At 36.8% G+C, this 22,359-nt stretch overlaps 1 protein-coding gene across 4 annotated transcripts in view; it reads right to left on the bottom strand.

Annotated features, from left to right (window-relative positions):
* The window catches only part of DEUP1 (deuterosome assembly protein 1), a 41,163-nt gene extending 19,013 nt beyond the window's left edge, over positions 1–22,150 (bottom strand). For 3 of the 4 annotated variants that reach the window (XM_058419314.1, XM_040056096.2, XM_040056099.2), the window contains exons 1-8: positions 22,098–22,110; positions 21,083–21,147; positions 17,074–17,245; positions 15,702–15,797; positions 10,631–10,765; positions 7,751–7,864; positions 5,137–5,349; positions 467–612 (exon numbers count right to left, since the gene is read on the bottom strand). In XM_058419314.1, the coding sequence (XP_058275297.1) occupies positions 467–612; positions 5,137–5,349; positions 7,751–7,864; positions 10,631–10,765; positions 15,702–15,797; positions 17,074–17,245; positions 21,083–21,126 (920 nt within the window). In that variant the 5' untranslated portion in view covers positions 21,127–21,147; positions 22,098–22,110. Of the gene's footprint in view, positions 1–466; positions 613–5,136; positions 5,350–7,750; positions 7,865–10,630; positions 10,766–15,701; positions 15,798–17,073; positions 17,246–20,879; positions 20,944–21,082; positions 21,148–22,097 lie in introns of all 4 variants that reach the window. The other variant, XM_040056097.2, reaches the window with a different exon arrangement.
* Positions 22,151–22,359: the final 209 nt, after the last annotated feature.

The following is a 22,359-nucleotide window of genomic DNA, read 5'->3' as shown; positions in this document are numbered from 1 at the left end:
GGGAAATGTCTAGGAATTAAGGACAATACAACTGTGTGCAGAAAGAATCCTGAAAGCTCTTACAGACTGGTATTTCATATAATTTGAAATGGCTACAGCAGATAAGATAAGCCATAAAACCATGATGGTTTTATTCAAAGGAGGTTAGGTAGAATCTTAATTGCATTGTTTTCAAAGTATTTAATGCTGAGAAAATGAAAGACTGTAAAGAGATAGGTAGAAATATCTGAAATGCATGCTTGGAAAAAATCTAGGCATCATTAAAGCCTTTTAACAGAGACTGCATCTATTGCCTGAAATTGTCTGATATAATTGTAAATGAAAATATCCAGTCTAAAATTTAGAATCTGACATTTGAATCCAGAATATATTTTCAAACAGACTTAATTTAAAACAAAGAAATGTAAGAAAAAAGGTATTAGCTCAGAAGTACTTGTTAATTTAACTATGTCTTCAGCATCCATACCTTATTTGAATTTCCTGAATATCATTGTACCCTTTGATTTTCAGTAATTCTGTATACAACTTTTGGCATTCCTGTTGTATCCTTCTCCAGAAACCATCCCTTGACTGCAGCTCATTTCTCATTTCTGAGACGTCTGCCTCCATGTTCTAAAGAAACAAGCAAAAACAGTTAAATAAAATTAGACAGCTTAAAATGCTGGGTTTAAACACATCACATTCAATACCTGTACATGCATGATTTTAATTTCTGAAAAACTTATTGCTTCCATGTCAGCTCCTCTCATCTAAAAATTAGATTCTGAATATCCTTTAGCCCTTGTAATATTCCAATGCATCTGCCTCTGAAATTATCATAGGAAACATAATTCAGAAGTTCTTTATTGTACTAAATACATCTAAAAGATACAGCTTGCTTGTTTTAGCAGGTTCTGCATCCTGCAACATGTTCCACGTGCTGGAACTGGTGCCATAAATGGCTTCCATTTTCTATCTTCCTAACAGCATTTCCAAATTTATAAACTTTAGAAACTACAAGGCTGCATAAATCTTCTTCAAAACTAGTTCCATCTGCATGGAATTAATTGCTTGTTTAAATGAGTATCACAAAACTTTCATACAATCAAAAAAAGATTTTTTTTTTTGACTTGGCAAAAATTATTCTGTTTTATCTTTAATTTCTGATTGACAGCGTGTTAGACAACCTGAAGACGTATTGCATTTGGCATGATCAAACATGAATTCCAAAAAAAATCAGAATTTCACAAAAATATACTAAAAACATACTAAATACAAGAAATTGAAAATATAACCCACAAATAACAGAAGTAACAATAATAATCAATGCTTGCCATAGTAACATCCAGAGAATACATATTGCTTCTCACCTAATATCCAAAAGCATTTTTCATATTAAAAAAAAAAGATTTTTTCCAAGGATATTGATCCCTTACCTTTGCAGTAAAACCATTCACATTTTTCATAACTTCTTCATTTTATTTGAATATAGCTTCCATCTTTAAGAACAAAAATAAAGCCTTTAAATTTTTAAAAGAGAAGTGGATTCCAGAAACTGTACTGCAAGGAAGAACTTCAAAGGTTTATTTTCCTTCGAGCCTCCTATGAGAATGACTCTCCTTCCAAGAAGCCTGTGGTCTTCCTCTGGCTGAAAGGGTTGCTGAAGACAGATACAAAGTGCTTTTGCATTTTGTTTTTTTTTTTTTTTTGGGGGGGGAGCTGCATGTATGGACTCATTCATTTATCCTTTGTTACATAAAGGCCAAGAGAGCTTTTTTAAACACCAAAATGCAGTTCTGAGTATATTCAAGTGAAATAAAGCTTAATGAACTGTTAAAGTTGTTGGTTAGACTTGCTTATTCTCATTTTCATCACTCCAGCATTCAAGAAATAGCCACAATTGTTTTATAACACATGAGTTTGGGAGATGGTTACTCCTCTGATTTCATTCTGAGGTGGGTAAGGGAAATGATTTCTGCACAGTCGTGTGGCAGAAGTAATATTTTCTGTGATAGACTGCAATAATCTCACATATTTACATAAATTGTATTTTCTTGTGAATTAAAATAGTAGCAGGAATAACAGCAGCCACAGCAGCAGTTGCAATAATAATTGAAGCAGAACTTCAGGTCAAGAGTTTCACAGTTTCGCATATCAGTTAAAAAAATTAGATATGCATCACTTATTATTTTAGAAAATATCTGTTGCATCTGATTAAAATGAAAATTAATTTTGAAGCAGAAAACTTTAGGATTTGTTTAGAAAATATCTCATTTCTTCCCTTCTGTGAAAAGTTTTGCTTCTACTAGCTTGCCAATCAAAACAAAGTCCCCAAAATTTCCTCATCAACTCTTGCTCTAATTCTACTCAAAGCTGTTTGTGCTGGCTTGACCCTGACTGGTGCCAGGTGCCCACCACAGCCACATTGTCCCTGTCTTTCCCAGCTGGACAGGGCAGAGAAACAAGAGAAATGCTCTTGGGCTGAGATAAGGACAGCGAGAGATCACTCACCCAGTTACTGCCAAGGGTGGAACAGACTCAACTCAGAGAAATTAACTGATTGCTAATCAAAACAGAGGGGGTTAATGAGGAATAAAAACTAAATCTTAGAACACCTTCTCCTCATGCCTCCTTTATTCCCAGGCTCAACTTCATTCCTCCGTTCTCTACCTCCTCTCCTCCAGCTGTAGGGGTACGAGGAACAGGACCTGTGGTCAGTTCATCACACCTTGTCTCTGCTGTTCCTTCCTTCTCAGGGGGACTCCTCACACTCTTCCCCAGCTCCAGGGTGGGTCTCTCCCACTTACTTATGGTGAGTCCTTCCCACAGTCTGAAGTTCTTCATTAATTCCTCCAGCGTGGCTTCATTCTGTGGGCTGCAGTCCTTTAGGAACAGGCTGCTGTGGGTTCCCAAGTCCTGCAGTGGGGTCACAAGTCCTGCCAGCAAACCTGCTGCAGTGTGGGCTCCTCTCTTCACAGGGCCACAGCTCCTGTCATGAGCTTGCTCCAGCACAGGCTCCCCACAGCCTTCTTCAGGCATCCCCCTGCTCCAGCGTGGGTCCTCCAGGAGCTCCAGGTGGATCTTCTCCATCATGGCCCTCCATGGGCTGCAGGGCCACGACTGCCACACCATGACCTGCACCATGAGCTGCAGGGAATCTTGGCTCTGGAGCCTGGAGCATCTCCTTCCCCTCCTTCTGCACTGCCCTTGGGCTGCAGGGCTGCTCCTGTGACATGTTCGCAGTCTTCTCTCCCCACTGCACCGGGTTTTTTCCCCCTCCTCTTAAATACACTAACCCCAAGGTGCCACCGTCACTGCTGTTGGGTCCAGCCTTACCCAGCTGTGGGCCCATCATGGAAGCAGCTGGCATTGGCTCTGTCAGACATGGGGGAAGCTTCCAGCAGCTTCTCACAGAGGCCATTCCTGGAGTGCCCCACATTACCAAAACCTTCCTAACACTAACCCAATACATTATTCAACCTCTTAAATACAATTATACGGTGTGTTTTGATGTAAATTAGTGTCTAGCAGCTGATCTAATGCTGACTTTTCAAGAATCAAGCCCCTTGTGTGATGTTTTCAGGTTACCTCTCATGTTAGGGCTGCAGATAAGTTTGTCAGATAATTTACAGGGCAGAGAAATAGATTGCAGTTCTCCATTAGATATTTTAAACTTTATATTTTCTGTAAAGTCAACAAACTGCTCTTCCATACACTTCACTTTCTTATTTGCTAATTAATTGTACAAGTGAAATAATTAGAAGCACACATGAAGTGATCATAGGCATAGAGGAATATATATGAGGCACAACAATTCTTGCTTTCATTGCCATCAGACTTCTCCACACCAAGATTCCCATCTACCCCTTCCTCCTTTACCCAAATCATGTCCAACTATTGTCATCCTCCACCTAACTCTTCTTCACACAATTTTTCTGGCTGACAACAGGCCTTGTATTTTCATCTTCCTCATACAGACATTCCTAAAAAAACATTTGCCCTGAGCTACCCCTTTTCACCTTACATTGACATCAATGTCTCCCTTATGCAGCTATTTCCAAATGCAGCTTTTCTAACATAGCAGCATTCCACACCACCAACACAGTTATTCTGCAACTTTTTGCCCTTTAGATGACACTGTTATCTATCTAGCTCCACTTCTACTTAAAGAGCCTTCAAGCTTCCCACAACTCCTGTATTCTCTTGAATACGTGATTCCAAAACTCTTCCTGCCTGAAGATTTTCTTCAAGGCTACAGCACAATCTCTCTGTCGTACAGCGTGGATCCACTTGCTCCGACCGCTGTGATTTGTTCACTGCATATTCTAGTCCCACTGCTTTTGATGGCAGCCTTTTTAACAGGCCCCAAAACAGAAGCTTTGCTTGCAGACTGGTAACTTGCACACAGGGAAAAGACTCAGTCAACTAACGTGCAAATGGCACGTATAAACTCGGCTCTTCTGACAACACCTGACAATACAATCTGAAATTAACCTCTGCCACACATATGCTAATTCCTATAAAGTATATTGCATATACTGTTAGCACTCTGCAAGACTGTCTATAAACAGAAACAAATCTTTCTCCAAAAAGACTTGAAGTTACTGTAGGCCATTCAAAATATTACTGAACCTAGAGGTGCTTAAATAAATAAGCCAAAGCAGAACTGGTATATATCACCAGAAAAAAATATCAACAATAATCTCATTCCTGATATGTTTCAAACACCGGTAATAAAAAAAAGTTGTAAAGATCTTGTACTATCTCAGTCTTTTTTTAAAAATTGACTGCATAATCTTTCAAAACTAACAAAGTATACCATATATATTTGTATATACTTATTCACTAGCTATATGGCACGATGAACAGATAAAGAGATTTTACAGAAGTCATTTATGTACAAGGAACCAAACAAGGGGAAGTTCATGTAGATGTTATGTATATAGGAGAGTTATAAAACCCTAGATACATTAATAAGAGAAAAAATATACTGATACAAATCAAACTTATTTCTGTTTTACTAAAAAACCCCAACCCTTACTGTTCCCAGATTATTCTGTGTTAATGCACAGAATACACCTAATGTACATTTATGTAGGCATCTCATCTTGATTTTTCAACGTTAATTCCACAGTCATCATAAAAAATTATTACTACCTGGCACTGATTTTGGTACATTTTTAGATCCTCACGGAGTTTCATATTTTCTTCTACCAGTTTATCCTTGTTTCTTGTTATTTCATTCACAATCGACTTTAGCTTTTCAATAATCAAATCATCGTTTTCACTTTTGGGCTGGGTATAGGTAATTAGCTCTTCTTGGTTTTGTTTCTTATTGTGTATTTGGAGTTGATAATTTTGGGTCTGCTTCTATAAAACAAGAAAATATTTTAAATTAAACTCAACAATTGTATATAAATTGCTAGGACCATACCATTACTACTGAAATCACAAGGCTATTTCTGTTTTCACCTGGATTTGCATAGAAAAGATGGCACAATTCAAACAGCTTGAATTACTTGCCCTCAGTAAAAATAAAAAAAAAATGTTTCAAGAACCTTCAAGAGCACAGGAGTTTTTTAAGGATTTTTTCCTCCTGTGCTGTGTATTTTCCTAGCACTTAATGGTAATGAGCCTCAAATGTGAAAAAGGTGATTATGATGACCTACTCACGGCAGTTACCTCTGAGAAACAGTTTGAGAGAAATGTTCCTATTTGATTCATTGAACTCAGTAGGAGCTCTGTGTGTGTGTGCCTCAGGATAGATATTAACCTTTGACTAGAGGGCTACCATTACACTGGTCGTGTACAAACAGCTCAGTTACTACAGGAACTGTACTTCTTTGACATCATTATCCTTAAACTTGAGGAAGAATCATTTGTACATTCAAATGTCCTACACCCCATGCAGCTTCTTGTACCAATTAAAATCCTAACCACAAAACTTCAGAAAATTGGTATTGCCAGTATTTCTGAATCCACGGGCATTGTGAAGAAGCATAATTACTATGGCAACTGTTTTTGCTCTTTAAAAAACTATCCACATGAATCTGGGAGATTAACAAGCAGCACTAATCTTTCAGAAGACTGAGAATTATCTGAGAAATGACAACAAAATATGACCTGGAAATCATATATCATATGCAGAGCTCAAGTTGGGCAAGAAAATATAAAGGAAAAAATAAATAGGGTTACAAATACCATATTTCACTGATAAGGACTGCAAAAAGTCATACTTTAGACAGGTTTTGGTATTATTGACCATGTCCCTGTAATTTGTGTTGGCTGAGAACCTAAGTAGAATGGACCACTGGCTGCATATAGAATACAAAGCCAAAAAAATTTGCAGATTAAGTTTCATTTCTATAGAAAAAAAATTAAGGTCCTTTTGACATCCAAGCTATGGACTCTGATATAGCAAAGTGTCAATGCACCCTGTGAAAGACAGTGCAAGACTCCAACTGGAAATCAAAGATCTCATGAAAGAGGAATTTGAGGCAAAGATGCAGGAACAATTAACACTTTTGAAACAGCTGAGGGTAACAGTCCATCAGACTTGTATTTCAAAAAATACTTGGTGTTACATTACAGCTGTGAAGGAAATTGTCCTCAAAGCAAGTTTACTGAGGGCAATGAAAGCTTCAACAGAAAACTGTGAACGATCATCCTGAGTACTCTATTTTGACTTGTCTAACTGTACAATCAACATGTCATCAGTCAATAGCTTTGTCTAGTCAAAGACTTGCTTTTTTAACACATTTGTACAGAAGTTCAATTGCTGGAATATAATGCTCTCAGCAGCTAAACCCAAAACATCACTGTCATCCCTGGAAACTCTGGATATGTGTAAAGAGTCTCATAGGAATTGCTGAGAAAGTGTTTCACTAGATTAAGATCCAATGAGCTTAGTAACAGTGGAAAAGGGAATTACCAGTGAGCAACATAATTGGCTTCCCCTTACTTAATTTTCAAGCTGTCTTGTAGCCCAGTCAATTTGTAAGTTATTTTATGGTTTTGGGGGTTTTTTTAGAGAAGGATAGGTCATCACAACATCATCAAATAACATTTTTTCTGGATTAGAAGGAATTAAAAATAAAAATATACAGTATCAATAGTCTACATATGAAAAAATGCAATAAGCAAATTGGCAAGTAAAAAATAATCATAAACTCAACCAAGGAACTGTATGGTAACTAGAAGGCTGAAAAATATGAAAAAAAAAGGGCTAAGTGATCCAATAAACAACTCCAAGAATGATTCTGGAGTAGATGCGAAAATTCATTTTTCTGCATAAATGATACTAGTGTAATTTTAAGATCTTCAAAAAAATGAAGGCTATCAGATTTGAAGGAACTTTATACTTGCATCAACACCATAATGGCATTACTTGATAAGACACTTTTTAATAACTTGTCACAATTAATTGCATATTAGTAAATAGCATGGAAAAGTATCTCTGTAATACCCTTAAAAAGTAAAAAGGGACACTCACTGTTTTTTGTAATTGTTTGGATTTTTTTTTAAAGAAATGTTATAATTTTCATAATGATCCTTATTAATGTTCTCATTTCCATGAGAAAAATTAAATTAAAATAACTGCATGTATCATTAGATCTTCCAGTATGGTTCTGCCTTGCCATATATTCACTACCAATATAGACATGCATTTTAAGATTCACTGTAGGCTTTGTTTTTAAAAATTAAGTTAAAGTAAGCTCTAGCTGAGTAAAGAGTTCATTTTCTCCCTAGAGCAGGAATGTAGGAATTTTACCTGAAGTAAATTACATTTCTCAGGCAATAATTTTGGTTGCATATCTACATAAACAGGGTTATTTTCACAGGTTGTCCCATTCTTCTCCCATTCTTGTGATTTTGCCTTAAATTCCTGAAAGACCGCAAAACAAGGCTAGTAAACATAGAGAAAATATCTATTTTCCTCAATCTAAACAATTTTGTAATGTGTGTAGTTCTAAGAAATATCTAATTTTTAAAATTAATACATAATTTTGGAAAGAAGTTAAAAAAGGAACAATTCTATAGACCAGACATCCAGTTATCTGCACCAGAGTAAAAACAGTCTTAAGGGCTATTGATCTGAGAACCATGAGTGCAAACACAGTAATTGAATAAAAGTTATTACTATGATACACACATTTTATTGGATAATAGTTCCTGTGACTTTAAAGCTACATCAGTGTTGAGCAGGATCATCAGCAGGGAATCAAATCCTTAATATTCAAATAAAGAGTGCTCTCTTTTCACCTTTGTTTTTAATGGGACAACAGCTACATTGAATAAATTTTATTTCTTGCTCTCTTTAAAATTGCTGCTTCGGGTTCTGAGTTCATCTAGTTTAACAAAAAAAACTGTTTAAGAAATTTTATTATATTAGATTTCTCTAATATTGTTTTTTGTATTTGCACTTACTTTCATATTTATAGTGTATTTAAATTTGCTTTTAACTCATGCCAAACCTTATATGTTCACAAATACATTTTAAAGGCAGTATCCTAAAAATAAGCAGAACTTCAGTTACTAGAGCTGTTGCTCTTTTAGTTTGAAAATTTAGCAAAATAACAGTACACAGATTTATATATTGAAAATGAATGGAAATATTGTTCCAAAAAGAGAGATGATATTTTATAATTAAGCTAAACTGGCATGTTCCCCAAATTTAAAACAATAACGGGGTTTTTTGCTACTGAAAAAACCCCAACTATTTCTCAAAATAGATTAATACAAATCTTCTTTCATAGCTTTCCTAACATCTGCTTTAGCATTTAAAAAATAAGCATCTTCCTATTTTATCAAACATGATACAAATGGAGTTTCAGACTACTTAATGAGGACTGCAGGTTCAAGGCTTTACTAAAGCACTGCTGAGTTTAGTAGATTTTCACCACAGTAATTATTTCCTGAATACTCAAATTTGCTGAATACGTTCCAAGCACTCATTTTTCATACTGCATAATTAATCAAATTATAGCATTGTCTTACATTATTTTCACATTTTGATCTTGAGTAAGGTTATTCCCAAATTAGCTGACGGTAGTGATACATCAATGATAGATGTGCAACCCATTTATTATTCTTGTACTAGCTGATGTTGGCAGCTATGCTGCAATCCAAAGCATTGTAGCTTTTCTGATGGTGAGAACTTCCATGTGGAAGAGACAGCAAACATCATGTAGAGCTGGGATGTGTCTATGTAGATACAGGAAGCCAGAGGTTGCAAAAGTTGGTCCTATATCTTATAGAATAACATAAAAGGCAAGTTCAAAATACCGATCCTAAGACCCTGCTTAATTTGGGTTAAAAGCAGGAAACTACTTAAAATCTACTAAGCTGAATTTCTTGACTGCAAAGTCCTCAAAGTGTCCAAATCATCTACATCATAAATGTGTAACTCTCAATGCTTAGTAGCTGGGCAAGCAGCTCCCATATCAACTGGTACCACTCTCCTTGCTTTTCCTACAGCACCCAGCCCAGTAAGCAGGTGGAGCCCACACTACTTCATTATGCTCTTCACAAAGGATGGACAGAGAAAATATGAATTTTGTGATCATCCTATGCTTCATCAGATTACTGATTAGACTGTTCTTCCCATAAGTGGAGGACTCGGTGTAAAAATCTCTCAAGACAGAACCTGAAGTATAATCTTCCCATGTTAGTTTTCTACCTAACAGATAAATGTTATTTTTCAATAGGCTCCTGAATTCTTCCTTTTGAAGTTGCTTCATTTTGCTCAGGATATCAGGAGATTTATTGGATAGGTAAACAAGAAGCAGCAAAAATTAGCATACCTGGGGATTATATTGCTCAATTGTAAGAAATAATACTGGAAATCATTTTCTGCCCCAGTGAATGCAGCCAGAGGAGTATTTGAAAAAAAGACACTACTTGCAGGCAAACCCTCTACAAGTTCTCTATCTTGCCTAACTTTCCTGTTGGTCTAATAAATACCTGATTATTCTGCAGATCATAAAGTAAGCTCTAAGAAGTCTAGACTGGGAATTATGAATAAAAATCAGTGTCTTCCTGTATTCAAGAGTAAGTCCACTAAAATCCAGCCTGTGTCCAAAGGGATAGGGAATATGACTGAACCCTGTCCTCAGCATCTATTATCTAGTCCCCTAGTCAGTATGCTGGATTCTGGAGGATGTATTTTTAAATGCCTAATCCTTCCTCATACATTGCCTAGGGAAATCAAGCATTGAGGTCAAGGTCATGGATTGCCTCTGGCATATGGGTGCTGACAAGATGTATGTGTAACAAGCAGTTTTCCAATCCTAAATCCTTTTTTCTATGTAGCCTGATGTGGTCAAGGTTGTCCTGAGGTCTATAAAACTTGAGTTAATGGTAGGTATTGTGTGACAGTATCCTGCATATTATGTACAAGCTCTCATGCCTCAAGAGATTGTGTTATCCAGTACACATGTATTCCTCAGGAAAACAGTAAAATTAATCTATACCTACACTTACAAAAAAATATTGGTATTAAATAATATTAAAACTAAGAACAATTCTTACCCAAACAAGACAATTATATAATTTTGGTAGAATTATGAATGAAATAAAGCTTATGATTTTAAATCAAAGATTAATTCTAGAAGCATATTAAAATTAAAATATAATGAGAAACTATTCTTACCTCCAGTTTCACATATAAATTCCTAGGGTCAGATGATGTCTCCAGGTTTTCCTCACATTTTTCTCTACTTTTGAGGTATTTTTGTTTTAACTGATGTGACTGTAGCTTTTCATAACTATGTGTCAACTTTGAGAACTATGAAAAAAAGTAGAGTTGAACATGCAGAATCTATCAAGGATGATCACATGGCCAAAGTTTTCTTTAAACTAGAATCACCAACTGCAGTTTTAGCATTCTAAATATTTAATCAATGCAACAAAAATCAATTAATAAAGTTATCACAGATGAACAAAGACTAAGGTCTTATAGAAATGTTAACTAACTGTTCAAATAGGTTCATTTGACAGCTACTTAATTCTGCTGCAGTTCTCCATGGCACTTGTCACCCACAGAGTCATTTCCTCTACAGCGCTCATATGGAATGTTCTATACTTGTTTACTGCCATCTTGTGTTGACATTTTTAAAGGGTGCTTCACTAGCCAGTGAAAGATTATCATTCATGTACTCTAAACTTACATGTTTCTTTCTCATGCCAAAAATTGTTGAAATGTTATGTGTGTGATGAGAGCACTCTTCAGGTATCATTGTGTGGGTCTCAAAATTAGACACTAAATAGACAGCAGACACTGCCTACTGATGTCATCATGAAAGCCTGGCTTAGGAGTCAGAGGCACAGAAGAAAAGGTACCAGGAGAAGGATGAGCCTCTCCACAAAAACAGACAGCTTTCACATCAGTTCACTACGCTGCACAAAATAAAGGGTCTGTCTAGCACCTGCCAACAGATTTGATACAGAAAAGTGATACTGTTTGGTAGGAATATGTACATTTGGTTTTGAAAAAAAAAAAAAAAGCAAACCCAAGGATATTGATAAAGGAAACACTAAAAATACAGTCTTGAGGAAAACCGAGTGAAAGAACTTAGGGAAGAATATTGTACAGAAAAGAAGCTTACAGTAAATACTGATCATGTCTCTTGTTGCTTAGTTCCTTTACATTTAAGTATATATGACTTAAAAAAATCTGACTCTCACATACAGTTCTTCGTATACCCAAAAAAATCCAAAAATCTCAGTTTTGTTAACAGCTCAAAGTGAACTACTGTTTAGAGATGGAATGGAATCCTGTTGAGCCAACACTGAATGAGCAATTGAGGTCTGTTCAGATAACAAACATGGCGAAAGAAGTCCAGAAAAGATACAGAACAGAAACAAATTTAAAAAATAATCTGGAAACTTCACAAACACATTTGAGATGAAGTTGAGAATCATAATATGGGACTGCAAAAAATAATTGAAAAGATGACAAGAAGACAGATTGTCCTGGATCAGAAAGTTTCATGATATAAAGAGGCCCAGGCATAGATTTCACCAACTTTGAATGTCTGAATAGCAACCCTCTAACATGGGCATACAGAGCTGAGTTATCACCTTCAAAACTAAATCAAAAGTCTTGCAGTGAAGCTGCCTATATTGGAAATTGACTTTGCTAGAGAACAGAGTTAAGATAAAATATTTAAAAGGAGTCAAAGTATCCAGGCTCAAACAACATGGAACTCATTGACCTTGGAAGAAAGATAGCGTTTTTCAAATAACAGTTTTGCTCTTGAATATATTATGGCATATGTGAACTGCCTGGGAAAACTAAATTCAGATAAGAAAGGTATTGGAATGTTTATGCTAAAAAGGCTAGGAAATATAGGATCCAACAGTTCAGTAAATCAGTCTAAAATGGAACAGAGTGGCCAAAATGAGAACATTTAGTTTGAGTCTTAGATATTTAACGACAGTAGGATATTAAAAGGATATTAAAGACAAATTATAATCTGGATGTTATGATGACTGGAAATTAGACTAAAAGCCAAAAATCCTTCCATTTAAGGTCAGATTTTTGCTTTAAAAAGTCCAAGTTGTTCTATTCGCATGTTGTGCATGTCAAAAAAAAAAAAAAAAAAAAAAAAAAAAGAGAAGAGGCATTTTTCCATCACTTGCAAAGTGAGAATAATAACTACTAGACATTAATACAAAAAAAAAAATCAAAGATCAAAGTATATGCAGATGAATCTCAAAAGTTTTTGCTATTTAGTTAAGACAAAATGCTGCATGTTTGAATGAATACAACAGTGTGGCCTAGGAGTTTCAGGTTACATACCAGGAATTATATACCATAATACAAGAAAAATATAGGTTTTACTGCATTCAACAGGCACACAATCAATTCAGAGGGAACACTGCTCATTAAACAGCTGGTTTCAGCAGTACCAAGGGTAAAAAGCACACAGGACCACAGAAAAGAAATTAGTTCTGAATAGCCTAGCATTCTGATAGCTAGAAAAAGTGAACCCTTCTATTTCTACCGAGATTAGGAAGGAACAAATCTTGGGATGGCTTTTAAGAATACTCTGTAGAGAAAGATACAATGCTATTGGTAAATAGTAACAGTCAATTTATGCAAAACTAAATTGTAGCTCATAAAATTCTACAGTTTAGAAGGTGGTATAAATTCCAAGGGAGAATAAGAACCGAAAGAAGGGAATTAAAGGGGATAAGCCAAAGATTAATATTGTTACAGAAGGCCTACATTTTACACGTGAGTTTGTGAAGCTGAGAACTGGGGACGTTAAAGCCATTCCATTGCAGACACTGCAGCACTGTCATTCAGGAAAGGAGATGTGGCAAAAGTTGGAGGAGCAGAGTGGGACAGTCCAACTGTCTAGCATAGGTACTAGGAATTGTGATAAACAGAAGTCTGACACACAGACTTCTGTTTATCACATAGAGAATCAAGGCAGGACCCTTAACACAGGTATTTAACAGTTTTCTTTTTCAGTCAAGGTGAACGAGGTGGATATTTCATGAAGAAGTATGGTTTGGTCAAAGGAGAGGAAAGGGAACTGGAAAATTAAATGCAAATGTCATCAGCGCTGGAACATTTAGAAAAATAAATAGCATGACTGAGAGAGAATGAAATGTTCGGAGACATGGGTTGGGAAGGTGATTATATTTTTAAGAGCTAGAAATCCAAAGTTTTTGCATAAAGATAGAAGAAGAAGTAATCAAGAAACTCAAAGAAAGGTTAAGTGGTCTGAGTGGTAACAAAAAAGGAGAATTTGGACAAGAAATATAACCAGGTTTAAAGACAAAAGCTTGTAGGTTAGAAAATGTCAGCTTCTTTAAAAAAATAAAAGGAAAAACAGGTCTCATTTGCCCATGGAAAGGACTTGTAAAGGACTTGTCGGCTAATTAAAAACTCCAAAATAAAAATATTTATGAAAAATGGCCTGGACTTTCAATTTCAGAAGGTTCAATTTCAGAAGGTTCAATTTCAGTGAAGATATTAGCAACAACAAGTAACATAAACCAAAGCATTTTAAGCATGGGATAAAAAAAAATAATTAAGAAGAGAAAAATATTGCAGTAAATGTTATAAAGAAAAGAGAGCTCTACTGTATTTTTGAGGATAGTTCTGCATTGCTGAAGATACCTTACTACTTATGCAAAAAATGTCACACTCTTTTCCATTGTGCGATGTTTATCCTCACAATGATCATGCTAAGACGGTGCTTTTCCGTAATTTGTGCAAATTATAAACAAGCTTTTATTTCTAGCTACTTTCCCATATGATTAAAAGTGTTAATTACAAAACAACCAAAGCATTCACTGCCTATTTACAGTACCCTTTCCAAATTCCATTTTCAAGTGTAAAAGAAAATATAAATTAAAGACAACATAACATGTAAAATAAGTAATACATTTGTTAATTTGATGGACTCAGGTGTATTATTACTTCTAAATGAAAATAGTGATATCCAATTTATGCAATGTGACATCACTACATAGTAAATGTGGTGACTGGAAATTCTGAATTAAGTTTCTGGTAGGAGAATCCAGTGAAGGGAACAGAAAAGTAGCAGAAAAATAATGCAGAGTTTTGTACCTTAGTTGTTAAAATCTGAGAAACGGAATCAACTCAAATTTGCTAAGAATTTAGATTCAGGATCGGAGTAGAAAATACTGAAGAAACAAAAACGCAGGTTCTTGCACAGTCAAACTAAATCATAAAACCATAGAATGGCTTGGGTTGAAAGGAACCTTTAAAAGATCATCTAGTCCAATTCCCCTGCCATAAACAGGGACACCTTCCATTACACCAGTTTGCTCGAAGCCCCATCCAGTCTGGCCTTGAACACTTCCAGGAATGGGGCATCCACAACTTCTCTGGGCAACCTGTTCCAATGCCTCATCATCTCACTGAAAAAAACCAATAAATTGTTCCTCAGGTGCAGTCTAAATCTGCACTCATTCAGTTCAAACCCCTTGTCCTTTCTCTCAGCCTGTCTTCACTGGAGAGATCATCCAGATCCCTCTGATCTTTTTTGTGGCCTCCTCTTGTGTTGTTCCAACAGGTCCAAGTCTTTCTTGTACTGGGGACCTCAGAGCTGGACACGGCACTGCAGGTGGGGCCTCACCAGCACAGAAAAGAGGGGGAGAACAACCTCCCTCAATTCGCCGGCCACATTTCTTTTTATGCAGTCTGGGATGCAAGTGGCTTTCTGGGCTGCAAGAACACTCAGAAATAAAGTCAGAACAAACTCCCAACATCATTAATGTGGGTTACTCCAGTTTTGATACAATAGAAATCTATACCTTATGGAAAGCTATCAGGCCACTTAAACAGTTGAGGAAATCAGGGAAACTAAAACCAGAAAAAGGTATAGCAAAGACATGATAAGCACAGTATAAATCTTAAAATCCCTGTCGTGCATCAGACTCATATTAGCACGAATCCAATTACCTATTTTATTTATTCACCAAGGCTTTAGTTTATTAGTCTGAATTTAGGAAATCAAGTATGTCTTCATAACAGATGTCACATCCACATCAAAATCCATCCAAAGAGTTTCAAAACTACAGTACATGAATCATAATGGAGCCTGGTAGGAAGCCTTAGTCATCATCATTTGTACGACACGATTCATCTTTCCCAAATCCATAATGACATCTATACAATTTAGCATGAGATAGTTTTTCATACTGCAATCACAAAATAATGAAACTGACATTTTTCTTACTTGAGATTTCAGTGCTTGAAGCTGAGTTTCATAACTCTGAGCCATTTCATTTTTAGTTTTCTGTAAGTTTTCCAATTCTTGTTGAAGCAGTCCCACCTAAAGTTAAAATAAGCATTCAAATGTACCTTCTCTGACATTTTTCAAAATACGTGATTTTTGGGAAAGTAATTTGAAACTTTGAAAGAAGACCACTGCTTAAAGGAGAGATATTAAAAATAAGTATTAATTCAGTAACTTGATAATAAAACTGCATACCACAGACCCAGATTGCGTCAACATCAAATTAGGGATTTTATAGTAAAAAATCTCATTGCATGCTGATTGATTTAATATGATTTAATCATAATACAAATCTGCCATGAAAGACCATTTCTGAAAGCTTTTTTAACCCAACTATGCTGTTCCCCATTGTGAAAATTTTCCTTGCATGGCTTATAAAATGATACAAATTACCTTCCAGTATTTATGTACAAACTACCAGAAGACACTGTAGACTCATTTCAGCTCCCTAAATGCAGTGCCATTTGTGATATAACTGAGTTTCACAGAGACCTGAGAAATATGACAGAGAACATACATGGCACCTGTGCTTTTCTGGAGAAGGCAGCTGGAAGCTTGGTAGAATATGCATAAGTATTTCAGATAATGTCTCTGTACAGCAAATGCATTGATGCTTTGAGGATTGGCTACTTGAATTCTCTTGGTTCCTCTGACTGCAGGGACTAAGGGCAATTTCCTAGCTGCTCATTAGGGAAAGACACTCCATTTTCAAAATCCCCACAGGCAATTTAGCCACTTAATTCACATAAGGATGCCCTCCTGTAAACACCTAAATTCAGCTGGCTTGAACTAGAACTGAATGCTATGCAAGGATTTCTTGATGCTTCCGAATAATTATTCAGCAGAAAAGACTGTGAAGTCAGACAACATCAGGTATACTAAATGAATAAAATTATTATACAAAGATATATCATGTAAAATATTAAAAATCAGGTATAAAAAGAGCAAAAAAGACATAATTTTGGGAACCTATTTGAATTGCATTCTTCCATTTAAAATTTCTGATGAAATGAGAAGTGCTGGCATTTAGAAAAAGCATCAAATTATCTTTTTACGGCTAACCCGAGAATATTTGATGTAGACTTTAGAGAAATAGAAGAAATATGAGATTTTCAATGACATTTTTACAATCACTTTTCAGAACAGAAGCACACTTTAAAACAAAACACTAAGGATAATTAGTGACCTTTAAGTGGTGTTTGGTATTTTTACATGATAAAACAAACACTCTTCTTAAAGAGAATTTAAAGCATACTAATAAGAAGCTACCAGAATAAATACTTTCTTTATAGAATGTGATATTCCTAAATACCTCTTGACCTTTTTGATCCAGTTTGCTTTGGGTACTTGCTAATTCTTGATCCTGGATATCCATCTTTGCTTCCAAAGCTCTCATCTTTCTTTCCCATTCTACTTGCTTTCTGTTTACCATGATGTCAATTTGATGCACTAATTCCTGAAGTTCAGCTTCACATGGAGTAGCTCTAAAAACATAAAGAGATTTTTTTTTTCAAACAAAGAATAAGTGAGAACACAAATCTTTATTTACATTGCCACAATTCTATTTTAAATTGCGATCAAACTAACCACCTTTCAACAACAGAAAGAAAGAAATGGGAAAGTTCAATGATGCCTTCAAGTCTAGGTGGAACCTCACCTCATCAGTCTTGAGTTTGCCTGCGTGCTTAACTTTTGACTGCACCAAAACTGAAAATACAGTTCCTTAATGTGGATATGGGTTTATCACTTTTTTTGGTTTTTTGGTCCTTAAATTGTGCACATCACTTGTTTTGATAATTATTACAGGAAATTTGACTGAATTTTTTAGATTTTTAATATCATATTAAAACTTAGCATAATTTTTTTAAAAGTTAAATTCTTCAAAACTTCTTTTACATCCACAAATCCTTGAAACTGTAACAGGATCAATGTTAAGCTTGGAAGGGCTTATGCAGACATAAATCTTAATGACTTTTTAATGCTGGCACTGTTGGCAGTGCCATTTTAAAATTTAATACGAATCATACAATGACAATAACTAAAATGCAAGCAAGTGATGTATGTCTCTAAAAACAAAAAACACCTCCTTCCCAAGTGCCTGGAACCCATCTCAAAAGTAGCATTAATGATGGGTAAACTTTGATTGCCTCTGGGTGGAATATAAAATGGGATTTTGAAAACAGAGGATAAAGTGATACTGCTTTATCAGGTCTACCTGCTACATCAGGACTACCTTTCTCTTGATGCTGCTGTAAAGACCTGTGCACTTCCAGCCTCCTTGAATGTCACATGGCAACACTTTGGTGAACCACCAGCAATGACTCAGCTAGGTGATTTCAGCCTCCAGAAACAGGTACTTGATTTATTGTGTGTCACATGGTTAACCTAAATATTGTTATGCAAGTAAAAACACAACTTCTAGCCTAGATCATCAGGTTACCTTTTCAGATCCACCATGGCTGACACCCTTCACTCTTAAATTTCACCTGACTCTTTCAGATCTTCCTGCACATGGGGAATTCTGCATTTGTTGCTAAAAAAATTTCTCTTAACGATTCTTGCATGCTTCTTGAACCTAGAGCCATCATTACATAAAAGGGAGCTGTTGAAAGAAAAATTCCTTCTGAAAGAGCTTCTCAGTCTATCTTCACTTCCTCTAATTCCTTACCTGGATCCTTTAAGCACACTTGCAGCTGTAAAAGGAAATCTGTACGTGAAGTTGCAGGTTACTGCTGCTGTTCGACTACCAAAACTACTCTGTACCAAGGCCCTGGTATTGAGCACTGATCTGCAGTCATCTCCACCCACTGACAGAGAGGTGCTACTGGCAGCAATAACTATTGCTTTAGTCCACTAGTGTTTTGAAAAGAGTGCTAATTAGCCCCCTCAGAATATAGCCAATTACATGGCACCACAGTCATGAGAATCTATTTTGGTCACTGGATGTGGAATGCAGTAGTTTCTTTTGTTTAATAAGATATCATGTAAACAAACACACAAAGAACAAATTTTCTCATAAACAAAGAAGGATGCATGGGGTTTTTTTACCTGTGCGGATTCAGCATCACCAGTTTGCGGAATGCGTGCGTTGAATGGATTTGTCATTCAGGGAAGTAATGACTTGTACTTCAGCAAGAGGCAGCTGGATTTTTGGGTGGTTTTTTTTTTTTTTTTTTTGGTTCATTTACTTTGAAACAGCTCAAAACACTTAAAGTTATCTCATTTTAAAGTGGTGTAGGCAAGCTCTTAGTCTCCTTTTATTCTACCTCCATATAAGTGAAAATAGAGATGAGTCATATTCTACTGTCATTAATAACTATTTATCTTCATGCAAAACAAAATGTTTCCAAATTTAGACAAAAATCCAGATTAAAAGTTTTACCACCTCCAGGCCTTTTTCTTTATCACAAATGATTTTTGCACTAGTTAGACTTTTCTTAGACTTTTCTAGCTCTATTTATCCATCTTTTGCTTTGGAGTTCTGCGTAGGTCTGCTTTTTTCTGATTGTTTCCTAATAGACATAGAAGAATGGTATTCTCCATACATTCTAGAATGAAGTCATTATTTAAAAACAGATGATTTAAGAAATGTTTGGCTCATACTGTCTGCCTGGACTTTATACTTTCTTCCCTTATTATTTACATTTGCTAACAAATAGGAAAATAAGTATGGCCATACTTATGCAAACACAAGCAAAACTTATTCAATCTTACATAGTATATTCATTAGGTTTGGATGTTTACCACAGCTTCTACAATCAATATGAATTAATTTTATTATTGCAAACCTTGCTCTAAAAATAGGTAATACACAAACTAGTTATGATAGAATCTTCTACCCCAAAGTTCCATTGTAAGAACTACAACTAACTTATTTAACAGCTTTCAGCCATACTGAATCATACACATCTATGGATAGATAATTTGTGATTTATGAGTCCTTGCAGCTGGAATGTAATTGCCATGATTTTCACCACCATTACTCAGCCATTTTCCCAAATTTTAAAGGCACTGCATTATCCCTGGAATACTGTCAGCATAGACTGAAATAGTTTCCTTTCAGTAAAGATGTATCCTAAGCTACTCTTGCAGGTTCTTTGTATAATGGAAATAACTAGCTAGCAAGAATTATGGTCTATGATGGGACAAATTCCTCTAGATTTGATTGCAATAGCCTGAAATTTCATATATATTGATTAAAATAAAGGCAAAGCAGAATCCTGCATTCTTGAAATAGGCTTCTGACTTGTAGCCAAAGAATAGCAATACCTTTGGGGTTTTCTAATTCAAGTTTTTATATGGCTACTTTTACAAGTCATATAACTATGATATGAAAAAAAGAATTCCCTCAAAGCAGAAAAAAAAAAAAAAGAGCAGGGGGAGAGGCACCACACTGATCAGAATATTTCACTGCAGCAATTTATATCTATCATGAAAAGTGCATGCATTATTCTTCAGTACAACACAGCACACTTTTAAATCCCATTAACAACTTTATTGGGCCAGAAGAAGACATGACAGGTCATCCCTCTTTTATCTTAAGAAATGCTTTTATGCTGGTTAATTTGAAAAGTAGTTAGTAAGTTTACTTACAAAATTATGATGGATAAATATTCTGTTTAAGTCATTAAGTGGGGAAGTACTTCTAATATTTGTGTGTTCCTTGAAGATACTGAATGACATGAGGTCCTAAATCAAATCTTACTCATGTTCTCACTTTTTTAGGAAGAATTTGTGCTAACATGTTTTTTTAAAATAACTAAATGCTAACTTTTTTTTTTTGATTATCATTAAAAGAACTAAACTTGGATTATGTAAAAATAAAAAAATATGTGTTCTTATGAAAAGTGCACTTAATACTTGGGGAGAACAGTTGTAATTATTATCTGTGCAAAATAAGGCTAGGGCTTTAGCAATAAATCTTGTTTTCAAGATTCTTAATGTTTTAAGAGCTGTGATAAGTAAGTTTATATTGCTGTAGCCTAGCAACTTTAAGTGCATTTTTTTTAAAAAAAGTTTGAAATAACATTTCTTAACATCTTAATACAACCCCACATATCTTTCATTCCTCCCTGCTCTGGTTCAGGTATGAATATTTAAAACATTTACATAACTTACAGAAACAGTGAGTATTAGCCAAAGCAATAAGATGTCTTGTCTTAGTTATCAGCAACTTCTCCAGCTTGCATGGAAAGCAGAAGAAATAGAGAAAAAAGTTTGCTTCCAAAATCATTAATATTTTGTGTTTCACAGTTTTAATAAACCTACATTATTCAATTCCATCATATATTCAACTCCCAAGACAGTAAGTCATTACATACTTAGTCACCGCTTGTTCCTGGAACACTTCTAAGTCCTCCTCCATAACACTGATTGTCGTTTTAACCTGTTAAAAGACCAAAAATCAAGTAATTCAGATTCTTAAATGCGTTCATTTACACAGCCAAGTAGCGCAAACTACTTTCCTTTCATATTATGGAATTTTCTCGTTGCAAACAACAAGAATAAGAGAGTGCAGCTCTAATTGCGGGCTGGAATGGGCAAGACAAAAAACTTCGGGAGTAAGCTCAGCTCTCTGACAGCAATTCTCGCACTTGGTGCAGCGCTGAGATACCAGAGGCGGTGCTGAACTTGAACCTAGCCCTGGGTCTCATATGGAAATTTGTATCCAATCATTCCCTGTTGTGCAATGTCAATGATTTGGGAAGACACTGAAGCACATGAATCTAAATTTTCCATAGACCCATGGCTGTGTTCATCAAACATTGGTACCTTTGAGCACCGTGATTAACCTTCACCCAGGCTATAACTGCTCGCAAACACAATTTCGGATTCCTATTGACTGGTCACTCCCTTGCCTGGCATACGCAATCGGGGACACGCAGCCCTCAAATACCTCGGCAGCAAGATCAGAACCATGCTATTGCTGGGACCAGCCCGGTTCTGCGGGTCCCGCAGGACACAAGGATGTGGGGCACGCCTGCCTGCGTGCAAGAACATTACGGGTGACGGGGGAGCAAGAAACAGCCCTAATTCCTCCTGGAGAAGAGCTCTGGGGCTCTCAAGCGCACGGCTGGGCAACGACACACGGCACTGAGCCTTAGCTCCACAGGGAGCAGGCACTCGAGGTGACACTGCCAAAGGGCCGCTGTCTCCACAGGGGACCCGCACCGGAGGTTATTATAAGGTGATGCTGCCACAGGACTAGGCACGGGAGATCCACAGCTGGAGGGTGACACAGGCACAGGGACAGCCTTGGCACCTTGCCGGGCACCGGAGGAGCCCGGGGCACGGACAGCACTCCCCGGGCCGCCCCCTCCCCTCCCCTCCCGTTACCTGCCGTGCTCTCCCCTCCGCGCCCGCCGCTGCCGCTGTGGCCGCGGTACGAGCCCAGCAGCCGGGCACCCCCGGCGCCCGCCCCGCCACAGCGCCCGCCCGTCGCCGCGGTAACGCAGAGGGCGCCGGGCGAAGCGGGAAGGCGCCGGGGGAGGGCCGGGGCAGGGCCGGGCCGGGCCGGGCCGGGCTGGGCCGGGGCAGGGCCGGGGGAGGGCCGGGCCGGGCCGGGCCGGGGGAGCGTCGCGGGCATCCCGCGGTCACT

This window comes from Hirundo rustica, chromosome 2, assembly GCF_015227805.2.
Source record: "Hirundo rustica isolate bHirRus1 chromosome 2, bHirRus1.pri.v3, whole genome shotgun sequence".
Taxonomy (NCBI): Eukaryota; Metazoa; Chordata; class Aves; order Passeriformes; family Hirundinidae; genus Hirundo; species Hirundo rustica.
The sequence above is the reverse complement of the archived record's forward strand: the minus strand, read 5'-3'. Positions and strand labels throughout refer to the sequence as shown.